At 50.0% G+C, this 22,858-nt stretch overlaps 2 protein-coding genes across 2 annotated transcripts; one reads left to right on the plus strand and one right to left on the minus strand.

The window, feature by feature from the left end:
* Positions 1-16,455: 16,455 nt before the first annotated feature.
* MIND_01116000 (ATP-dependent DNA helicase RecQ) lies at positions 16,456-18,759 on the plus strand (the record flags this gene model as incomplete). The annotated part of the gene is made up of 4 exons (XM_037367721.1): positions 16,456-16,914; positions 16,964-17,596; positions 17,649-18,177; positions 18,230-18,759. The coding sequence occupies 4 exons, from the start codon at positions 16,456-16,458 to the stop codon at positions 18,757-18,759; spliced, it is 2,151 nt and encodes a 716-aa protein (XP_037215553.1).
* An 889-nt stretch (positions 18,760-19,648) lies between these two features.
* MIND_01116100 (uncharacterized protein) lies at positions 19,649-20,323 on the minus strand (the record flags this gene model as incomplete). Its single annotated transcript, XM_037367722.1, has 1 exon — positions 19,649-20,323. The coding sequence occupies one exon, from the start codon at positions 20,321-20,323 to the stop codon at positions 19,649-19,651; it is 675 nt and encodes a 224-aa protein (XP_037215554.1).
* Between the last annotated feature and the right edge of the window lie 2,535 nt (positions 20,324-22,858).

Here is a 22,858-nt window from a genome sequence, read left to right on the forward strand (position 1 = left end):
TCAAGAATGTGTCGGAGATTCGACAGTTCCTAGGAGTCCTCACCTATATCAAGCATTTCATCCAAGACTTTCACATAATGAGCAAACCGCTCACGGATCTGCTGAAGAAGGGAGTGGAATTCGAATGGGGAGAGTTGCAAGAGGCATCCATGGCGATTATAAAGAAGGCTGTTGCGGAGTGTCCTGCGATCCGTCCTTTGAACTATTCAGAGGATTGGACGACAGTCATTCAGATCGACAGTTCCTACAAAGGAATCGGCATTGTAATCTATCAATATCAAGAAGGGAACTCGAAGAAACGATACTATTCGCGGTTTTCGTCCATTCCGCTGGATGAGCGACAGGCAAGGTTTTCGCAGGCGAAGAGAGAGTTGTTTGGAATCAAGAGGGGACTTGAGCATATGCAATATTGGATACTGGGATGTCGAAATTTAGTTCTGGAAACGGATGCATCGTACATAAAGGGAATGCTAGATAACCCTGGCATGGGCCCGAATGCTACGATTAACCGCTGGATAGAACAGATCTTGATGTTTCATTTCGAATTAAAGCATGTTGTGGGCAAGACCTTCACGCCAGACGGATTGTCTCGACGAGACAAGGTTCCAGGAGACGAGGAATACGACTATGTTAACGACGGACCGGAGATAAACAAGCCTGGGGTTCATGAAGACTGGGATTATTCGATCCCTCAGCCAAGGGAGTTCGATGATTTCAAGTCAGAAATCGATACTCGGGGTGGATATTACTTCGGAGCGCTGGATCTTGACGATGATGACGAGATGGAAAGCGAAACATGGAGAAAACATGGCCAGCTGTGTCTCGACACTTACATGGAGTCTATCGACGAAGCGGAAGTCATTCGAAACGCTTATCAACGTGAAGGAACGGAGTTGCCTCAGTATATTTCGAGTTTTGTTCGGGAACCTGAGAAGTTGCTGCCTAATTCGGCTTTCAAATGGGACGCACGCAAGCGCGAACCATACCCTGAAGAGCATCGAAACGTGGAAGCTATCCGGGCTGATGAAAAACTGGAGTTGGTGGAGAAATGGTTGAGGAATCCAAAGAAGAGACCGAGTGGTTTTACGGATAGAGCGTTCGACACGTTAATGCAGTACGCGCGCGTAAGTTCTTTCTTAGTGAAAAGGGTCGACTCTTCAGGAGGGATAACGATGGAATGCACAAAGTAGTGGTTAAGAAGGAACATCGGATGTATGCAATGCGTTCAGCACATGACAGTCTGGGACATCGGGGCGCTTATGCTACGAAATCCTTGATAGAAGTCAGGCTGTGGTGGCCCCAAATGGATCGGGACGTGTCGTGGTACGTTAAAACGTGCCACATGTGTCAGGTTCGGCAGAGTACACTGTTGCGCATACCTCCTATTCCGACGAAAACACCAAGTTTGTTCCAGAAAATCCACACGGACGTTATGGTGATGGGAGCTGTTTCGAACGGACACAAGCTCGTTATCGCAGCGAGGGATTCGTTGAGCAGATGGTTAGAAGCGAAGGGGCTTAGGTCGGATACAGCTGCCGCGATTGGCATGTTCCTGTTGGAAAACATAATCTGCCGTTGGGGATGTCCTGCGGAAATCGTTACAGATAACGCTCCTCAGTTCATCGCAGCGTTGGATTGGTTGGAAAACAAGTATGGAATCAAAGGCATTCGTATATCGCCCTATAACTCGAAAGCGAACGGACCAGTAGAGAGTGGACATCGGGATGTGAGGCAGTCTATAGTGAAAGCCTGTGCAGGGAACCCTAACAAGTGGTTTTACTTCTTACCGCAAGTTGTTTGGTCAGATAGGATAACGATCCGACGGGGATTAGGCTGTTCTCCGTATTATGCGGCGACAGGCTGTCATCCGATATTACCGTTTGACATCGTGGAAGCGACTTGGCTAGTGGAATACCCGGGGCAGATCATTAGTACCGCGGAACTGATCGGTTATCGAGCACGCGCCTTGGTGAAACATAGGAACCACATAAAGGAGATGCGGGAACGAGTAACTAAGGAGAAATTGGAAGCTGTTAGGAGATACGAGCGGATACACGCGGCGACGATAAAGGATTACAACTTCAAGCCGGGGGATATAGTCCTCGTTCGGAACACAAGGATTGAAAAGAGTCTCGATAAGAAAGCGAAACTGAGGTATCTGGGCCCAATGGTCGTCGTTAGACGAACGACTGGCGGATCATACCTCGTTTGCGAGCTGAACGGAGCAATGGTTCCAGGAAAAGTTGGCGCTTTCAGAGTTATTCCTTATGAAGCAAGGAAACGCGTTTCGTTCTTGAAAGACATTGAGAAACTCATTGATATGTCGAAAGAAGAACTGGATTCGTTGGCCTTGAGTCGAGAGGATGATGAAGGGACAGACTTGCAGTTTGGTAATTTGGATCTGGATGACGAAGAAACGTCCGATAGCGAGGGATCGTCCGGCGAGGACTGAAGAGTTCTTATGAAACGAACCGAGTTAAAGAGGAATCGCGGCATCAAGATACAAACGCCTTGAGGCGCGAGTACACAATACAGTCCGAGTAACGACAGTAACGGCTGAGGAGAGTAGCCTGGTAAACGAGTGTGGGGGTATCCAGTATTGTGGGAGAGAAGGGAAAAACGCTAGAGAAGCGTTTACTTGCGGTTGTGGGATGGACCATTGGGAGTTGCGAGTCGAGCATTTCCTCGAATAACGGCCAAATACTGCGATGGATCACTGAGGAGCCTTCAGCACTAGACACGATGACGAGACGGAAGGGTTACGGACGGAAGTTTGCTCTCAACCTTCATTCCGCGGTCCTTTGCAAGGTCGAAGAGTGTTTGGTACCGACGGGCAACAACCTCGTAGGTATCGCGGGAATAAGCCATTCGTTGCACGGCGAGAAGGACTTGTTGTTGAGCGAGTTCGAGACAAGCGAAAATTTGCTTGTTCGTAACGCGGACTTCACCACCTTGTGCGAATTGATCGAGGAGTTCTTGAACGGTCTTAAACTCAAGATCGGCAGGTGCGGAATCATCGACAGTGTAGGGATTGGTCAGAATCTGGAAACGGGTTAACGAGTGTGCGGAGGACGTCTTCGAAATGAACGCACGATGCCAGCAACAGCAGATGCGGGAATCTTGAGTAGAGACAATCAGATCGAGTTTTCAGCTAATGATGAACGCTGACCACGGGAACGTCTTTGGAATCCTTCTTCTTGGAAAACGAGGGATACGCTGCGGATTTGGCACGAGCTTCATCTATCAACTCGGGGGAAGTCGCTTTAGTGCGCTTCTTTTTGGAAGGACTCTTATCAGTGTCGCCCGAAGTAACCTGTGAACGAGGCGAGACAGGAAGATTAACGATGGGAACGGGGTCCTCGGAATCGTAAAACAAGCGACGGACCTCTTCTTCTTCGTCTTCTGGATCGGTCGAACGCTGGCGCTGCAGTCGATAAACGCTCGGGGATTGTGTGGAACGAGAGCTTACCTTGTTGGATTGCGCTGCGCTTGTCGAACGAGTGTTCTGAAACGAGCTTGAGTTGCGAAGAAAACTATCAATAGTAACAAGAGGAACCGGGGTGGACTTGGAGGAGGTGGCCTGTCATTGATAAGATAAGCGTTTCCGAAACGGGAATTGTTCTTGCCTTTTTGGTCTCAGGGGCCTTTTTCTTTGCTTCTTCGGCGGCCTTGCGTTGTGCTGCGTACGCACGAGCGGATGCATCGATATGATTGAAGTGGGCAATACAAGTGTTCGTGTCGCGAAGATGCTGGTCCAGCTCATATAGCTGTATCTTTGCAAAAGATGAGGGCTGAGCTGCAAGGCTATAATGCAAAAGATGAGGGCAAGTGCCCAAAGAAAAACTTATAAGCAATAAAATAATTACTTATAAGCCCTCTGGCGGGTTTTGATTGATGGGATCAGTGCATTTAGATAATATTACCTAATGTGGAACGATTTTTGATTGCCATCACTAGATCTAATGACCAGGTGATGCCACATCAGTCTTACTTAATCTCTGAATTTATTTTCTTATTTCTGCCACATAAGTCCAAAGTATTACCCTACGAGTATTCGGCCTGAAGAAAAGGTGATTTATATGACTATATCAATTTTTAGCTTAGTCATATCTTTCAATTCCATTGAGAAATTCAATAATTAAACCCTGTTTCACATCTTTTGCATTAGAGTCTTGCAGCTCAGCCCACATCTTTTGCAAAGAATGAGCTATATAGGGTGCAGCTCATATAGCTGTATCTTTGCTATATAGGGTGGCTGGTCCTGTTTGGCAGCCCAGGTTGATTCGTTGCGAATGTTGTTTTGGATAGCATGGAGCTTTTGGAGGCAGTGAGGAATGTCCTTGTAAATGAGCGGGCTGGCCGCGAGGCGTTCGCGAACAGCTTCGTCTTTGAGTTGGGGCAACTGTAAACGGTCTCAGACGGTTGTGAAACGGGCGATGACCGCAGGCACGTACCAGATAACGGTACAGCTGGTGGATCTTGCGAACGTTTTCATCGTTGGTCCGAATACGCAGGTCCTGGATGGTTGTAATGAACTCGTGAACGTCGGTTTCGAGCTCTTCTGAGACTCCCTCAGAGGGTTCTCGAGGCACGTGTTCGGAGTCAGCCATGGATTCGTCACTGGAGGATGACTGGAAGCTCGTTAACGCAAGGATTGGGGTTGCTAGATCGATGAACCGTACTTTTGGGGAAAGATATGGAGCGAATGTTCTGGGGTAGAGAGCGGAGAGGAACTGGAATGGGTTGTCTAACCACGGCATCCTAAATAGGTGGGCTACATTGCTGGGACAGCAAGATGTTAAAAATGGGGGAGATGGGCACAACGTGGTCCGGATGGAGCGCAGCGTGGCCGTTTGACGAGGAAAGCATGGTTGTGGGTCGCAATTGAATTAATCGCACCAACGGCGATGCTCTTAAAACGACTAACATCATGTTTCCACCCTCAAAACGCCTTACTACCAGTGAAGGGACCAACTATGGTGTGAAATAACGTGGAGAACGATATATCCGGAGCTCGACCGTATGCTCTATAGCTGAAAGGAGTTCGATCGTAATATCTGGAAACCAAGATCTTCAAAAAGTACCTTATCAACGAGATTTTGTTGGGCCAGAACAAAGGAAATCAAGGCACAACGCGTCCTTGGCATTTCAAAACGCTACTGTAACGACAGGAATGCTTGTTTTCGACGGTAACGACAGACTACGAGTTGGACTAGGGAGATCTTCGTGGAGGATGATCAAGGGAGACGTTCGGTAGGGCAGGAACCGAAGGAGTGTGAGCTACCTGGAGCGCAGGAAACACAGGGAGCATCGGTGGCACCCATAGGAATCTTACGGATAACGGTCTGGTGAATGACAGGGGATACCGCCTCGAGGTCAGGAAGACTGGTGAGCGACGAACTGCTGGAAGACGCGATATCGGCGATGTTCATGATCGTTGTGTGTCCGTACTCCGTGAGGAAGTCGTTATCTTGTACGAAACCGTGAAGGGAAGCCTGGAAAACGAGATGAGAACCGAAAGAAAACAGAGACATCGGGGGGGAATAACCTGAGAATGAGCAGAATCGAGCCGAGCGAGCAACTCGCAGGCAGCGTAATACTCCGTTTTCAGAGATTGGATCTTCTTGCGGATCTGGTCACGACGGATCTCAGCTTTGTCTTCGAGGAGAATGCGAGAATAGTGGGCGAGTTTGGAGAGTCGCTGGGTGCTGGGGCTCCCTTCGAGACAGGACTTAAGTCCTTGGAGAGAATCGTTATCGAGAGTGCCGAAAATGCTTTGGATGCCGCATTCGAGCGTTTTCTGGACCTTGACGCGCATAGAGTCCAGGAAGGTTTCGAGATGCTCACTGGAACGAAGCTCATCCCAGTTGCGGAGTAGAGCGACGGTTTTGGCAATCTTCTCCTCGTCGTTTTTGGTATCGTCGTGATCTGAAAAACGGTCAACCGAAACAAGAAAACAAGAATTCGAACGAACCAAGGAACGCCAAATGCGATTCACGGTTGAAGGAGTAGAGAACGGAGAAGCCTTCAAGGGTGGAGTAGTCGCAGGTGTCATTGCGCGACAGACCGCAAGGGAGACATGGAATTCCTGCCATGATGTGAACACAATCACGGTTGAGAACTTTGCAGGAACTGCAAGGATCGAGAATCTGTGTTCTATATCAGAAGAAACGCTCGAAAAACGGAGTAGAACGACAGGACGTACATCGAGGCTTGCACACATTTTGAAGATAGCAGGATAGGGTTCTTTCGAGAAGAGACCAGTGTAGAGGATTGGAACCATAGGCTGGTTGACATACTTGGGGATGCCGTTGTCAGTCATGTCGAACGACTAGGGAACGCTGGATAACAGAGGATGGAACGACTTATATTCGTTTTTGGGAGTTACAAATTCGTTGTGGAAACATCAGAACGAGTGTGTGGGCGACCGATCACGAATATTGTCAAGATGATGGAATGTCGAATGAAGGGCTGATGGAGTAAGGTGGATCAGAGAATCCTCATCACAGATTGCCGAGATGTCGCGTTAACGGAACAAAGCACGGACAAACGAACAAGCGAACGATAACAACTGCGTTTTCTGGAGCTTTCTTGGTTGTTTAGATCCGTTATTTCGGACTTAATCGCACGAGAAAGGGAAGGCAAACGATTATTATTGATATGTTTTTGTCGACGCAGCAGTACAAGCAAAATACTACTACGTCGACCGGCGCACTGTTCGATATACAAAATTTTAAGGTCCGTAGACCGTGGACACCCCGCGCAAGCCACCGGAACGAGTTGAAGAGTGTTGCGAACTCCAGACCAGAGCGGAACCTCATTTGGAGGGACCAGCTTCGTTGGAGTCGGCATCAGGGACGAAAGAACGGTGTCCAGAACCCAGCTCGTTGGGTGGGACCGCTTTCTTCTCGTCCTCCTCCTCCTTCTTCTTCTTGTCGTCCTTGTCGCCGTCGTCGTCAGACGCCCAATCGGAATCTGGAGAAAACATGAGAAGAGAGTGTTATTAGGAGAGAAAACGAACCATTGTTGCTAGGGAACCTAGCAGAAGCCGAAGTCAAGATGTGGTTGAGGACTTCAGTGGCGGAAGCATCGAGAGGGTCGAGACGGAAGCGCCGTTCGAGGCCTTCGGTTCCGCTGACTTCAACAACGCGTTGAAGGTGTTTCTGGAAACTACGCATGGAACGACGGGCTCCGCGCATGGCGAGACGATGAGCTTCGCCGGTACTATTGGCCAGCTCCATCGTGTGCTTCATGCGAAGGATCGCCGTTTGGGTGTCACGGGCGGACGACTCGACGAGTGGGAGAAGGTGGTCGATGACCCTGTACACCTCCGTTGACGAACGCTCGTGATCGCACAAGCTACCCTTGGTCGGATCGTTGTGGCAGCCGTTGCAGGGAATTCCGTACCCAGCTGGAACACACTCGCGTTGGTAAAGCATACAGAGAAAGCACGGCCATTCTGGCATCGGTGCTTCCTCCGCAATGACTTGCTTCACGTGGCGGATGGGAATGGGAGCGTCGGGTTCGTAGTAAGACTCGAAAACGGGAGTTTTGACCTTCGTTTTCGGAAGCTTGGGCTGGAACTTCGTCGGCAAGAGCAGTAAGGTTCGGAGAGAACGTTTTGGAGACGTCAGTGAGGACGATGCGAACGCGGTTGTTCGGGGCTAAAGTAACGACGTCGCGCATGTTGCCAGTCGTGCCCTGCATCAACTTGAGTAAGCTGCGGTTGAGGCGATGGGTGTGGGCAGGGACGCCAGCGTTGAACGGGAGTTTGTCGTTAGGAACGCGGTAATGGAAGAAACCGCGAGCGTCAGGGACGAGCTCGGGATCCATTCCACCCAGCGCAGCAACAGTCAGGACGGATTGTCCGTCATCGTCATCTTCGTCGTTGTTGGCCTCGGCCTTAATCTTGGGCTTCTTGGGGGCAGGTTTGCCTGGAAGAAAACGGTTAGGAAACAGGGGGGAACAGAGGTGAAAACAAGGAGCATACCTTTGCAGTACATATAGCTGCATCTATGCAAAAGATGTGGGTACCATCCCAAGGGGGTAATGCAAAAGATGTTATGACAGATGTATTTCATGAATTTCTCACTGGAATCAAGAGATATGACTAATATAAAAATACATATAGGAAGATAAATCACCTTTTCTTTGGGCCGAATATTCGTAATATTATATTTGGGACCTATAAGCCCAGGGACCAAAAAATTAATAATCAATTAAGTAAGGTTGATGTAGCAAGATGCAGTCATCAAAAGCTCTGATGGCAATCAAAAATCGTTCCACATTGATCAACATACCTGGCTGTCATTGATCCCATCACTGATACCTTGATATAGCAGCCACAAACAAGAAAACAGTGTTATTTAATTTAATTTCCAAGCAGTTGCCCTCATCTTTTGCATTACCCCCCTAGGATGCTACCCACATCTTTTGCATAGATGCAGCCATATGAGCTGCTGTGAATCGCTCAAATACAGGACAGAGATATAAATACTAAAACAGAAAATGATAAGATCAGGTAAATCGCCACAACAGAATGATGGTCCATGTGCATAATTTGTAAGGTATCGTTTCGCCATAAGGCCCAGAGTCGAAAATCCAGGTCTAGATGACCGGTAGCGCGTGTTTGGTGTCAATGACCTTTGTAAATCCTCCTTTATTGCGACCGTCTATGCGTTTTTGTAAACGGTCCGCTAACCGTTGTTGTTATCGTCGTGTTGCTCCACCTCCTAGCTTTCCATCGATACCCATGACTTAAGGTTAGCCGCCAGACACCGTTAGGCAAATCTCTTAACGAGATAATCGCAATCTATTGTCGAGTTGCTTGGTTGGACGGTTACGGGTTAAGGTCGCCGCGATCTGCAGCCAAGCCCTCGTTTCCACTGAGTCATGCTTCCCGTTTAACCGCACCTCCACATGTCCTTGTCCTTGCGTAAGTTCCGAAACCGCGTTCCAATGCTGTCAGGGACTGATCCGTTCGAAGCCTGGTTGAACCGTCGTCGGAGCGTTCTGAGTTCGAGTTCCAGCCGCGTGCCAGACCGAATATGCCTTTTAGTTTACACTCCCTTTTGGTATATATAAAGGATTGGATAGATCCTCTATGTTGGTTGGGCTCTGCTGTTGTTTTTGGTTGTTGTAAGAGTCGTTCTGAACGGCCAGTTGCTATCAACAACGGTCGAACCGAAACGCCTCTTCGCAGATATCTCCCTAACTGGCCATTCGGGACTCATGCCAGTTCCTAGACGTGCGCTGTACCCATGAAACGAACAAAAATAGTGGTTTTCCATGTGTGTTCCAAAATGCGGCTTATCACCGTTGCGCGGAGGTATAACAATTTTTTCCTTAATTTCTCGGGTTTTTTTGAAGGAGTTCGAGGCTTTCGATGAGTAGATTGCACCCCGGACCCCGACCAGGGCTTCGCCCCGGACCCCACGCTGCCGCGGGCTGCCGCTCGCCGCGGAGGCTCGCTGCGCGACGCCGGCTAAGTCTGATCGCTGATTTGATGTCAACCACAATCATCCACAAGTCCCACTGAGATGTTCGGGTCCCACAGATTGGATGGGAGTGGGACTGGCGCGAGTCCCACTCCCACCATTCTCGTGTACCCTCTCGTAGGACGGCTGTCGTCACAGTCAGACAAGCCAAAAAGGAGGGAAATGTTTAGGCGGGTTCATCGCCAGAGATAAGAGACATATTCGTGGTCATTGCATCCAGATAAATGCTTGAGTAAGGAATGCAGCCTGGAGTCACGGACTGGCAAAAGATACGGTCAGGATCTGCACACTGGCAGACTGCAAGTGGGCACATAGTTGCACAACGCACAGTATAGAGTCTGGCATGCTAACTAGCACCCAGTGCGAGAGAACTCCAGGGACGACTCGGACTCGGAGCAGGGGAGCGCCACGGAACTACCAGGTGCACTGGAGCAGTTCGACATGGTGACCTGCCAGTGGGTGCTTTTCGGACATTTCGAGGAAGGTGGCGGAGGGAAAAACTGAGACGATTGAAATGTTTCCAAGGTATTCGTTGCCTGTATAGTGTGCGCCGTAGTTCTTCCATTCCAAATTCGAATTTGCGCTCAGGAACTTGGAACCTTGCAAGTTGTGAGCTACAAATCGGTGAACTCAGTGCCATATAGCTCACGCCAGCAGTCCATCTCCTCCTCTTCGTGTGGTCGAGGCGTCGTAGACCACGGCGCTGAGGCGAGTGGTCAAGATGAGAGAAGGATCCGACGGGTGACGCGGCGTGACCGGCCCGTCGTCCTTTCTTCTGTTCCTCCACTCGCTTGCCTCCCTCCGTAAGCGGAGTCCGTAAACGGTGTCGGTAAACCATCATCCTCCGCCCTTCCCTTGCATTACTGCCCACAGCACAAGAAGGAGCGGCTCGGTGAGCTGTGATTGGTCTTCTCTCAGCACGAGGGCAATCTTTGTTTTTGCCACATGTGGGTGGGCGCTATCTCCGCCATCGCCATTCGCCGACGCATAGAAGAAGAGGATAGGGCTGGATAGTGAGTGGACTATTCTGGTGCGTCAAACTGCTTTCTCAGCGTCTTTGTATCTCCTGACCCGCATGTCGACAGAACTGCCCTTACGCCTACCACGATGGCCAAGTGATCCGGATATATCTAATCGCAGAGCTTTACGTCGTTCGTCCGCGCTGGTTTTAGGCTGCTCACTAGCAACGACCTGCGTGAAAATAATACCCTGCGACAAGTCAATCGAGAAGTGAGGAGTATCAGTGAGACAAGTTCGATGGGCTCCGTGATTGAGTGTGAAGACAATACTGGATGGATGGCGGGGAGGATGAGGAATACGACTCATGCAAAGATGATCATTCACGCACCCGCTGCCCTACATATCCTTTGCGCCAGCTTGAAACAAACCCCACATCCCTTTCGCCCTGTTGCATATTGGCTTCGAATCTTCGGGCTTGAGGGAGTGTTTGTCGGTTGTCTGTTGAGGACAAGGGTACCTCGCAAAAAAAAAATCCTAGATATCGGGTCGAAAAAAGTGAATTAAGGACGAGCCAGCCCTCCCTACCCTATTGACGTAAGCATGACTAAGCCATGTGACTTCCCAAAAAGGAAATTGTTTGTCATCAGTGTCTGTACAGGACACAGCACTGGGCTCATTGGATTCTATGCCAGGGCCATTCAAGAAATACCATATGGGAAGGAAAGAAGTAGATGTAAATGTCATGCTTACATGTCATTGTTAGCACTGTACTTATCATTAAACTCTCCCGATTAGGATATAGGCCCTTAAACATTCCAGATTCTTTGGAAACAAGTCCTAAAAACATATAACTGTGCATTTCTAATCCTTCTAAATGTCCATGAACCTTCTCCAGACACAAGTCCAAAAAGTGAAATTTCACCCTGGTAACCCACCCTACCCTATGTGACATGTGTGACTTGATGTCATCAGCTGATGATCTGCGGTACCCTTGGTCGAGGAAGAAGTCAGTAAATGTGCCGCAAAAATTCAATGCTCGTTGCACACCTTTAGCAAGCCCCTCCTTATCCCGCACCAGCACAACACCCCATCCATGCGCTGCCCGCTAACCCGTAGTCGTTTGCACCAGTATTCTGAGTGCAAGACAGTCTGAAAAGACAACGGGCGATTCGATGTAATGCAAAAGGGCAAGAAACGTGGAGACATACAACTTGTAACCACTTGTCCTCGAAGCGCTAGTCTCCATCCTCTAACAGGGAGGTGTGGTTGCAGAAGCTTCCGAGCGCGACTGGCTATGTGGAGTCCATAATCGTGGTCTTTGGCCCGTTGTGGAAGCTACAATGTGGAAGCTACACAAGAAAAGTAAGCAAACATGGGCTTACAGACCGGCTAGCACACCTTCCTGCTCCCCAGCCTATGGCCTCGTCAAGCTCCTGCTTATTCACGCTCAAGGTAGGGACTTGAAGTCGGGCACAACAGCGGCCGCGACAGAGTACTCGCTCCACAAGATTATTTGCGCGATCGCCGACAAGGTGGCCGAGCAGAGGAAAAGCTGTCGTCATTGTGGAGGGAAAAGAAGAAGAAGATCGCATCCGCCATACGTGGCTCGCCCCAGTGCTCAAGGAGAGGTGCGGGCCTCACAATAGCGCATCTGCTGATGCTGCTGACTTGTGACATACTTTCTCACAACAGTGAGAAAAGGCAAGAAAATGCCAGAGTCCTTCAAAGGGCTCCAACAGCAACTAGAGCTAACAGCTCAAGAGAATGAGAAGCAAGAGAATATGATAATCAAAACTACTCTACTACATGTCTTTTATACTAAAGCATACAGGAGACAACTCAATAAGAGGAACAGGAACCAGGAACATAACTACAAGAGGAGCCCAGAAAGACGGCATATGCGGATCAATGCTGACTAAGCACGGCTGATGAGCCTCGGAGGCTCGTCACTTGTCTCGCTAGTTCTTGCCCACATCCGAGTCCCGCGGATGTTCGTCAGGTCGTCAGGTCTGCCATCTTCGTCAGGTTGATGGGGATCTTCATCAGGGTGTCTTACTTTTGTCAGGTTGTTTGCTAGTGCCGAAATCACCCCGTGCGACTGTGAGTCGCAGGGGTAACAACTGGCTCGGCATAGGCCTACGCGACTGGCGGGAGGGGCAGGTGGCAGCGGGCGGGAGGGGCGCGCGCGGCGGGACGGGAGTGTGGCACGGAGTAGGGGCCCATTACACGAGCCCACTTGCCCGATTTGGAGGGAAACGGGCGCGAATTGGGTGCGGGAGAAGCCGGGAGGTGGAGGAAGGGGGAAACCGGGGACGGTGCGCGCAGGACCGAGTCTGCAAGTGATCGGGACATGCCTGCGTCATCGAATGACGTCAGGTCGTCCGATCGCGGGGCTCTGAGCCCGAACCCGCTGTGTGACTCCTAGTCACGCGTTGGCACGCGTTGGCCGACGCGATGGGCGGGAGGGCGGGCCTTGATGGGCAGGAAGGAGACGCGGCGGCGGCGGCGCAAGTGAATCGGGGGGTGCATAGACGTTGTCCGAGCTCCTCTGCCGCGTTTGACACGAAACGGCCCACGTTTGACCTCGGGAGAGGGCGGGAGGAGTGGGGCAGGGCAAAAGGGAGGCGGGCGCGGGTGGAGCCGAGGCGCGAGCGCGGCGGGCTGATAACGCGCGCTGGTGTAGCCCAGGGCTATGCGAACCATACTGCACGGCCGCAAGTCGAACGAGTAAGAACTCGGCCCGCGTCGGCCAACGCGATGAGCGGGAGGGCGGGTGGCGGTGGGCGGGAGGGGCGCGCGCGGCGGGGCGGTGAAGCGGCGGGGTGTAGGGGGCCTATGGACGAGCCCAGCTTCCCAATATGGAGGGAAACGGGTGGGAATTGGAGCCGGGAGGAGCCGGGAGGGGGGGGGGAGGGTGAAACTGGGGGAAGGTGGCAGCGGACCGAGGTCTGGCTCGATCGGGTGGGGCCTGCGTCATCGAATGACGTCAGGACGTCCGATCGTTGGGGTCCGATCGCGGCCCCAACGTGTCACTCCTCGTCACACGTCGGCCGACGCAGTGGCCGGGAGGGCGGGCTATGCCAGAGGCGGCCGGCGCTGTGCGCAGAAGGCGCAGGACGCGCAGGGCGCAGGGGCCATCAGCTGTCAACCGAGAATTTCCGGCTCGCACGTGAGTGGGAGGTGCGTTTGCGGTAGGGGCCATCAGCTGTCAACCGAGAATTCCCGGCTCCCGATCGATCACTAGGTGTGGAGTGACTTGCCTGCGACGCGGGCGGAAGTGATCGGTGCGCTGTCACTGACATTTGCGTCGCTGACAGGTGCCGGCTAGAGACGTGATGGCGGGTCGGAATAGTACTCGTATAGGGCCCGACCAGGTGGGTCAGAGAGAAAACCAAGTCTTGCAGTTTCAATGAGGGAAGAAGCTTGCTTTCGACCTTCTTTGGAGAAGAATTTGACACCGTTAGCATCGAGGAGATCTTCGAATGCACGGAAGAGTGCAAGTAAGTCAGCTACCAGCTTCTCTGCACAGGGAATATAGCGCCGGATGCGTCGATGGAGTGAACGCTTCTTTGCTCGAATTGCATAGTCCCAATTGATGCCCTTTTTCCGCAAAATCTCACGAACCTTGGCTTCATCCTCTCCTTCCCGAATGAAAATAATCTCACTAAAGAGATGGGCAAATTCTCTGAACGCAGGATGTTTTTTGGAAAGTAGACGGAGTAGTCGGTCCATGAAGTGATATGCGTCGTCAAGAACTCGACTGGCCAGTGTATCAGCTGTGTGTGATTGTTGAAGAACACTCCGGGCATGCTGGATTGATTCAACAAGAATATCCGCTAGATCATCTGCAGAGGGTTCGGGTGCATCTGACTGTGACAGGTCAGACTTCACCTCTCGAAATCAAGAGAGAGAAATTGAGGACTGACCACTAGCTCTGTGCTGTCACTATCATCCTCAGATACAATAGTCGTAGGGCCATCTGGGGTAGAAAATGACGTTGGGAATGAAGGAGTTGCCTGAGCGAGTTGCTCCATCACTGAGGGAATATGTACCGTAGCTGGTATACCCAAAGAGGTGTCGTCAGTCAACTCAGTGGCCGGATGAGGTGGATCGGGAGCACGAGAGCGCAGTGTACGTGTCTGGACTACAGCATGATCGCCATGATCAAACAGCCATTCAAGTGTATGTCCATTTTTGGCAACAATGAATCCAGGAATAAAGAGTTTTGTGAGTTTGATGGCCGAATAAGCTTTAGTAACAGGTATGACTTGGACAGTACCACCTTCAGAATTGGTGATCGATCCATTGTGCGAAACCAGCTCTCCCCACGCCTGAGTTTTCTGTCCGATCACAAACGCAACAGGCTCGCCTGGACACATTTGATTAGGTTGGAGTGGGAGACCAACAGAGCCGGCCATCATAAAGGCAAGCTGAATGGACCAGATACTGTCGATTTCACGAGCAAAGTGTTCGACCTGATTAGCGATCGGAATTTCTCTGGTCGTCAAGTCGGGCAGCAGTAACTGGTGCTTCAAAATCACACCGACCAGTGTTGGTAATGTGCAATTAGGAGTGGCAGCAGCACCTTTCAGTTTTGCAAGCTTGCCTAGGTGGATGAGACTGGGTGATGGCCCTGAAAAATGCCAGAGTGACTCTAGTCGTTTTGCTGAGACGTGAATGTCGTGACCAAATTTAATAATGTGTGGATGGGTAAGAACAGATCTCAAGCAGAACGGAATATGCCCTGGCATTAGGCTTTGGGTCTAAAGACAATCAGAACAGATTCTCAAATAAGCATGAAGACACAAACATGAAAAACTAAAATCTTATCCTTTGTTCGCATCTGGATAATGTTGATATTATCCTGCTGAGAATGTACCATCAACGCTATAAATATAGAGTCGTCGGCTGGGAGGGACTGAAGAATTTCGTCACAAAGTGTATCTATGCGTTCCGCAGAGCTTGCGAACAAAGGCTGTTGTGTAAGCTTGAACTCGGGAAGGTCACGGAAGGGGTCGAGAACAGTATGTTTGACATTCCTTGCAAGCGATGGGGTATTTGTTTCATGCCAGTTACGCTCCTCTATGCGAGCTGTAAGTAGCCATTACTAGTATTGAATCAAAAGCTCAGACGTACTCCGTGGGTTATCTGTATACAAGAGTTCTGTTGGAGGGTGCCCATGGCGTTCAAGTCCTACTTGTAGCTGTTGATATAGCCCAGTAAGCGGTGCAAACCCCTGCGTTAGAGCAAGACCATAGAAGCGGACCTCCTCCATCTCATTCACTGCCTCATAAAGTGCCTCATGTATGGGCTCGCCACCAGGAAGTCGACCTTGATGGTCTACGGTCTAGAAGATACTTGAGACTATGACCATTTTTACAGTAAGAAAACGTACTTTGAATGTATGGTCAGCTTTGAGGACAGAACCAGACAGGGACGACATGATGCGGTCGATAAACAAACGATTGGCAGTGAACCACGAGATGAAGATGCTCTTAAGATACTTTCGCGATGGTGCATAGCCTGCAAACTTTGTCCTGTCGTTGAATTTAGAGAACACGGGAATTTGGCAAGGGCCACGGAAGCCAAAGTGAAGAGCAGCATGTAGATACATTGCCTCGAGTCGACTGTGATGAAGGTGCTTGAGCTCGTGGACCATCTTAGAGAAAGGCTCGGCGCCGAATCGTCCCGCAAACGCAGGCTCATGAACCAACCCTCGTTGCAGAGCTATTCAAGCTAGATACGAATCGTGTATTCAGATCCCAAATCCGATAATTTTTTTTGATTTCCGATCATGTCGATGTTACGTGAGGTTTTTGGAGGTGGTGCGCTCTGCAAGAGGGCTGGACCAATTGACCCGCGCCGAATCGGACCGGGGCAATTATCCCCGGTTACTCTTGTCACCAGCGTTGACTGGCCGCGTCCACTCATTTGAGCCGCCTACACTCCTTCCACTCTTATTATATCATCTTTTAATCCACCAATTCACCGTTCCGAGATGGCATCCACTGTTGACGCGACATCTATCAGCCCTCAACAGGCTTCTCTCCCCACGACCTCAGTCTTTCGACATCCCAACGACACACTTTCAATTGCACCCCAGCCTGCCACTGCACCTTCCGGCATACCACCAGCCCCACAGCGTGTCTGGACTTTTGCGAGACTTCGTGACCTTGGGCAAGAGGTCTTCGGCAAGAGACTATGTTTGCGTCAAATGCAGCCAGCTTTGGCGCTGCAGAGTGGGAAGGATGTCGTTCATCTATCCGCCACAGCATCTGGAAAGACGATGACCTTTCTCCTTCGGCTTCTCATGGCTTGCAGAGATGGTGAGGACAAGATGGTCTTCGGGATAACGCCGTTGGTGATGATTGGGAAGCAAATGGAAGTGCAGCTGGCAAAGGTGGGGATAAAATCAGTGAATCTCACTGCGGAGAACAATAAGCCAGAGATATACCAGGTGTGTTACCCCACTCTTTCTTCGAGTTTCTGTGTTAACACTGTGTTAGGCCATCATACGAGGTGAATACCAAGTCGTTACAGCTAGTCCGGAAATTCTGGATGGCGATCGCTTTCACAACCTGTGGAAGCAGCAGAAGGTCAAGGACCGACTCCTCTATATAGTATTCGACGAGGCACACTGTATTACAACCTGGGGCAAGACTTTCCGCCCCCACTATCTTCGCGTTGGCAATCTGCGTCATCTCCTCCCACCCCATGTTCTCTTCTTCGTCACTTCTGCAACGATTCCAGAATGGATGCTGCACGAAATCAAGAGCATATTACGCTTGCGCTCTGGTGATGGCAGCGCATATTTTATTCATTCAAATGACTGTCCCAACATTCGACTTCTTGTACGGCCAATGCAATATGCTGTCGCAAGCTACAAGGATCTCGCGTTTCTGATCCCACCTGGCTTCAAGTCTCTTGATTCTCCTCCGCCAAAATTTCTTGTTTTCTTCGACAGTATTCCCGCATGCGAGGACGCGATTGAGTACTTGCGTTCTCGGTTGCCATCAACACTACGTGCAAAGCTGCGATACTTTCATGCCACGATGACATCAGAGTACCGTGCCGACACCTTTGAAGCTTTTAAATCGGGCCAGATTTGGGGTTTGGCTGTTACTGACGCATTTGGAATGGTATATTCTTCCTTTCTTTGACGCACCAACTACATGAACTGAATTGTGACAGGGATTGGACCTTCCTGACGTTGAGATTGTCGTACAATATCGCTTGACCCGTGGTGGAGATGCGTGCACGCTTTGGCAACGAATTGGTCGTGCTGCTCGTGATCCTGCCATTGAGGGTACTGCTGTAGTGCTTGTTGATGAGAGTACCTACGACCATCATCGTATTGCAACTGTCGCACGTTCGCAAAAGAAGCGTAAGACCCCCGATACACCTTCTGCTGTGGTTGGAGCCAAACGCCGCAAACGCGCTGATGGTTTGCCTGTTGTGCCCCTGGCATTAGTATATGCAGGTGGCGAGTCGACCGTACCATGGTCCGGTGCCTTTCTTGGTATAGACCCATCACCTTCTGCCCGTAAGGCACGCTACTTGCTACCGCCAGATTTGGAAACAAGTTCAAATCCTCAAAAGAAGAACGACAAGTCCACTCTCCAACTTGGATCAGCTCTTGATGACATGGTCAATGCTGCAGAGCGTGGATTGCTCTGTCATCGAGAACCATTTTACTTGTACTTCTCTTATAAGCAGATGCGTAAGTTGCTTATATATAACTTTCTGTGTCTCGATTTGCTGAAATATATCAGAACCACCTTCACATATCAAGTGTGACGAAACAATAATTGGCGGTTGTCAGCGCTGTAAGCCGACTATCCCAAGAATTTGTTGCGCTCTTTGCCATCCCACCGCATTTGACCATATCGCCCCAATAACACTCCCACGTCTTGTAAAACCAGCAAAGACAAGTGTAAAAAAGGCATATGAGCTCTCGGCGACTGGTAAACATATTCTCGGTTGCCTGGAGGTTTGGCGTGAAAGTACAGCTGAACGCACTCTCGACAGCTGTGTTCTGGATATGTATGGTGTTTCTGCGCTCATGTCAGACAATATCCTGCTGCGTCTGGCAATATGCGCAGATCTCAAGAAGCTTCCGGATGCTGCAGCCATTCAACGCGAGACCTCATGGCAGAGCCAGCTGGTAGAAGAATATGGTAATGACATACTAAGCATTGTTCATAGTGTACAGCCCATCCCAGAACGTATGTCCACGATTTCAACTCCAAAAGCTGTCCGACTCTGTGGTAACTGCCGACAACCAGGCCATAACCGTATGTGATTTACATGATTTCTTAAACCTTGGCTGACATGATAATGACTTAGGTGCTACCTGCAAGGCTCCAAGTAATAAGGAAAATATTCCTCCAGCTACACCCGGGCCAATTACTGCAAATACTACTATTGCTTCACCTGCTATAGGTAGAAGCCCCTTGATTAGTCTCATTATCAATAATGCTACTTTCATGTAAATTTATTCAAATCCGTCCTCATTCAAGTCCTCCTCCTCCTCAACTTCCTCTTCGTGATCTCCAAGCTGCTCCTGTTGATCTTCATCCCCACTCTCATCCTCACTATCATGAGCTAAAACAGCAGCTCGGTTTTCACCACGCATAGCTGGCAATTGTGTCACAGAAGACGTGTGCTGTCCAACCTTGAGTAGATCTTCAATCTGATAATCTGTGTAGCGTGGAATATCTGTTTCATGTGTTCGATGGGAATGAAGCTAGCGCTCTTCACCAAGGACATGAAGTGTAGTCTTGAGATTTGGAGGAGCATGCTTTGTACCACGCCCAGATATCCGGAACTGCCGGTCGACTTGCATACGTGCATTCTTGAAAACCCCCAGAAGTGCTGACTCTTTGATGATATGCTGCTTGTTATGGTTTGAAAAGCGACCACCATAGATACGCTGTAAGAACAAATTATTGTGCTCAACTTGCCAGTCAACCCCACGAAAACGTCCAGGTAGGCCAGTTGGATTAATAAGAATATTCATCCGCACTGCCTGACGTAGGCCTTCGGGATAGCGTTTCAGTACATCTCGCAAATACACCTTGAGATAAAGTGTGTAGCGGTGTTTTTTGGTCGCAGTAAAGATATATGACCAGGGAAGAAAGCACGTCTCAACACGCCCAATGTCTCCGATGTTCATCCCATAGCTGATCTCCTCATATAGAAGAAAGATTTGCTGCCGGAGAAGCATATTTTCCCGAACCATATCCCGACCCCCAGTAGACTGTTTTGCGTAACTTGGATATGATGTCACGTTTGGCAACATATTCCATCACAATGCGACGCGAGACTGCACAGATATCGTCAAATAAGGGCATTGACTCGGCGTACTTCTCCAAAGATGTCCACTGAGAATTAATCTTTTTGATAAATGTGCGCCAAATATCAAGTCGACAACCGATTCCCGTGTGAAGGATGATTTCGTGCATCAGTCGGAAGCCGGGTTTTGTCTGGATCTTACTGGATTCCTTTCGCCGAATTGTCTCAGCATGATGAAAGAGACTGTATTTGTCGGTATCTTTTCGAGCAGGTTTGGCAGCAATAAATGCACGGTGAATTGCGTCAGCACAGGCCATCTTGACATGGAAAAGACCCATAACATAGACAATGTTCTCCAAACGACGCCATGCTGTGCTTTCTTCACTGCGTGAAGCCTTTGCACTCTGAATGCGATCTCCCACCCCAAGATCTCCAAAGACAAGAACTATGCGGTTGCCCAGCGGAGTTGTGTTTGGGTGTTGCGCAGGGTCGCCAAGTCCAGCTTGCTTGACCAGCATGTCCTCCAGAATTGTTGCATTTTCTTGCGCTGAAGCACATGCCGAGTCCATCATTCGCAAATGAACAAGCTCAGTCTTCTGAAGTGGAATGCAGTCCACCGGGCCACCAGAAATTAGCGCTTCACCGCTGGAAGCGCCAATTTGTCACGCTGGAAGCGCCATGCTGTGACATCTGAAGCGCCAAAGTCGTGACACATTGGTGTTCACACACATCAATATGAATTGATAGTCTAAATGATAGAACAGAAACTACTGGACAGCTCTTGAGATTGGTGTTATTTTGCCTTATGGAAGCGCCGGAGATGAATATATACATGAGTGCTAGTGATATAAGCTGTTTTATTGAGAATTTGGTAGAAAATCTTCTCATAATCAGTCAATACCCGGTGTTTGGAGTTGACTTAGATTTTATTTTCTGTGCAAAGGGCTGAAAATTTAAGTGGAAATTCAAATGGGCTATATGTATGGGTACAGTAGGGATCTTGGGAGCTTATTTATTCCAACCCTAATTTTTTTGGACTTCATACATTGTCACGCTGCAGCGCCAAAGTGTGACTTACATGTCACCCTGCAATGCCAAATGTGTAACATGCAGCGTCAAGTGCGTGACGTGCAGCGCCAATGTAGCGTCACAGCAGCACCAGTGCGACGGAACTGCAGCGCCAAAATAACGTGGCTGCAGCGCCAGTATTAAATGTTGCTGCGCCAACATTCCGTGGCGCAGCGCCAACATTCTGGCGGTGCGCGGCGCTAACTTGGCTTTACTGGAACGTGAATACTGCAAGTGATCACTGACAGTGGATACTATTGTGAAATTTTTTGGTAGATACCCCGACTTCTAACTTCATGCGAGGAGCCTTCGAGGCAGCAGCCCGGATCCAGATCCCACGAGCAGTATCATGCTCATTAACAGTCATTTGTCTAAAAGCGGCCCAACGACAGCTCACGCTATCACATCCTCGGACCTGGGGTACTGGAATGCCCCGGCGCGTGCCGGTCCAGTCCCTGCAAACTCCCGAATGTCCATCCCACCTCCACGCGTCCTGGAGCAGTGCCGCGCCACCCAGACTGCCAGTACCAGTAGTTCGTTGCAGAATGTAACTGGCGCTTGACGTTGAAAGCGGCCGCTATGCTCGCACTTTCAGCGTCATACGGCTAAACGGTGAGAATGCACCAAGCACAAACAGAAACCGAGACTCACCATTGCCAGTAGCACCTGAATACTAGACTGTACGCACGTAACAGCAACGAACGACTAGAAAAACGAGTCAGCGGACACCCCTGTGAGCAACCACAACAAGCACATACACATGTTGGAGGCGGGCGAACCTGGAGCCCGTCTTATAAGACGGCCACCCTCTTGCAAGACGATAGGGGCTTCTCGAGAAACCTCTGCGGAACCCAGTCAGCCATCGACGTCGTTGGCGATTGGCAAGGTGCTGACTCACCGGCTAGCTCCCGCACCCACCAGATTGCCGAGACGCACTGTCAATGTGCGACTGGAGCTACAAGGGTGGGATGCGGCAAAAACGGGTAACGGCAAAGGCCCACCGTGACCACTTGGCCAGTCATCGCGTCATCGCACAAACAGCGAAGCAATGGCCCCCCCACTTGTGATCCTACTGGCGGACGGTGAGCAACTGAGCATACACGACGACTGCCACGCACCATCAGTACGTTGTCGCTCTTCAAGTCGAGTCCAACGGTGCCGAAAGCCTGGGAAATCATCTGCGACGCGCATGGACTGCCTTCGACGACACATAAAGGCAGCGCAGATGGCGGGCGGGGTTCAAGTTGCACCTGTACACGGGGTTTTTTTTAAAAAAGCCTTCTCATTACCAGTGTTAATGTTTTTAAAAAATGCCTCTAATTTATGCCCCTGCCAAAAGGCGGGTTTTACATAGGGAAATGAGAGATCAAAAAAAGGTTTAAAAGGTTGAAAAGCCTTGTCAGGGTGGGCAGTGTGGTAGCTATAAGGCCCCAGACCTGACGTGTGGAAAATTCCTTAAGTATGGGGAAAATACTGAGTAGGGGAAAGGCTAAAAAAGAGGAGAAAAATTGTTGATGCCAAGGTGCCAAGAAAGATACAGAGTTTGACAGCGTGGATTTTATTAAAATGAGGGGAAGACTTGTAAATCACTGATGTTTTTTAAAAATGTTAATATTCTAATTACAAGAGATGTTTTTAAAAAAAACCCCGTATACGCCTGCAAGTTGGGGCGGCAACGGAAACCTAGACTAACAAGTCAGCTCTGAGCAACCACAACACACACACATACTACATGCCGCCATTTTAATCGGCAAGCGGCGCGGCGGTCCGCCTCCGACCACCAATGGCGCGCGCAACGATTGGCACACTACAATTTCAGCCCACATAGCCTCCACAAGGAGCACACACGCACCTCGTTACTCTACCAGTGGTGTGTGCATGTGAGTGACGCCGCTGCCCTTCGAGTTCGCCAACGACGACTCGGACAAGGTGGGATGTCGGTATGGAGTCCGACTGTGTGCCGCTAGATGTGGAGGTATTGATGCAGCGGATGCTTGCGCGATCCGTGGATTGAACTGCAGAGCAGATTCCGCTAGGGC

Source organism: Mycena indigotica, assembly GCF_014461135.1.
Source record: "Mycena indigotica strain 171206Taipei chromosome Unknown Mind.scaff0010, whole genome shotgun sequence".
Lineage (NCBI taxonomy): Eukaryota > Fungi > Basidiomycota > Agaricomycetes > Agaricales > Mycenaceae > Mycena > Mycena indigotica.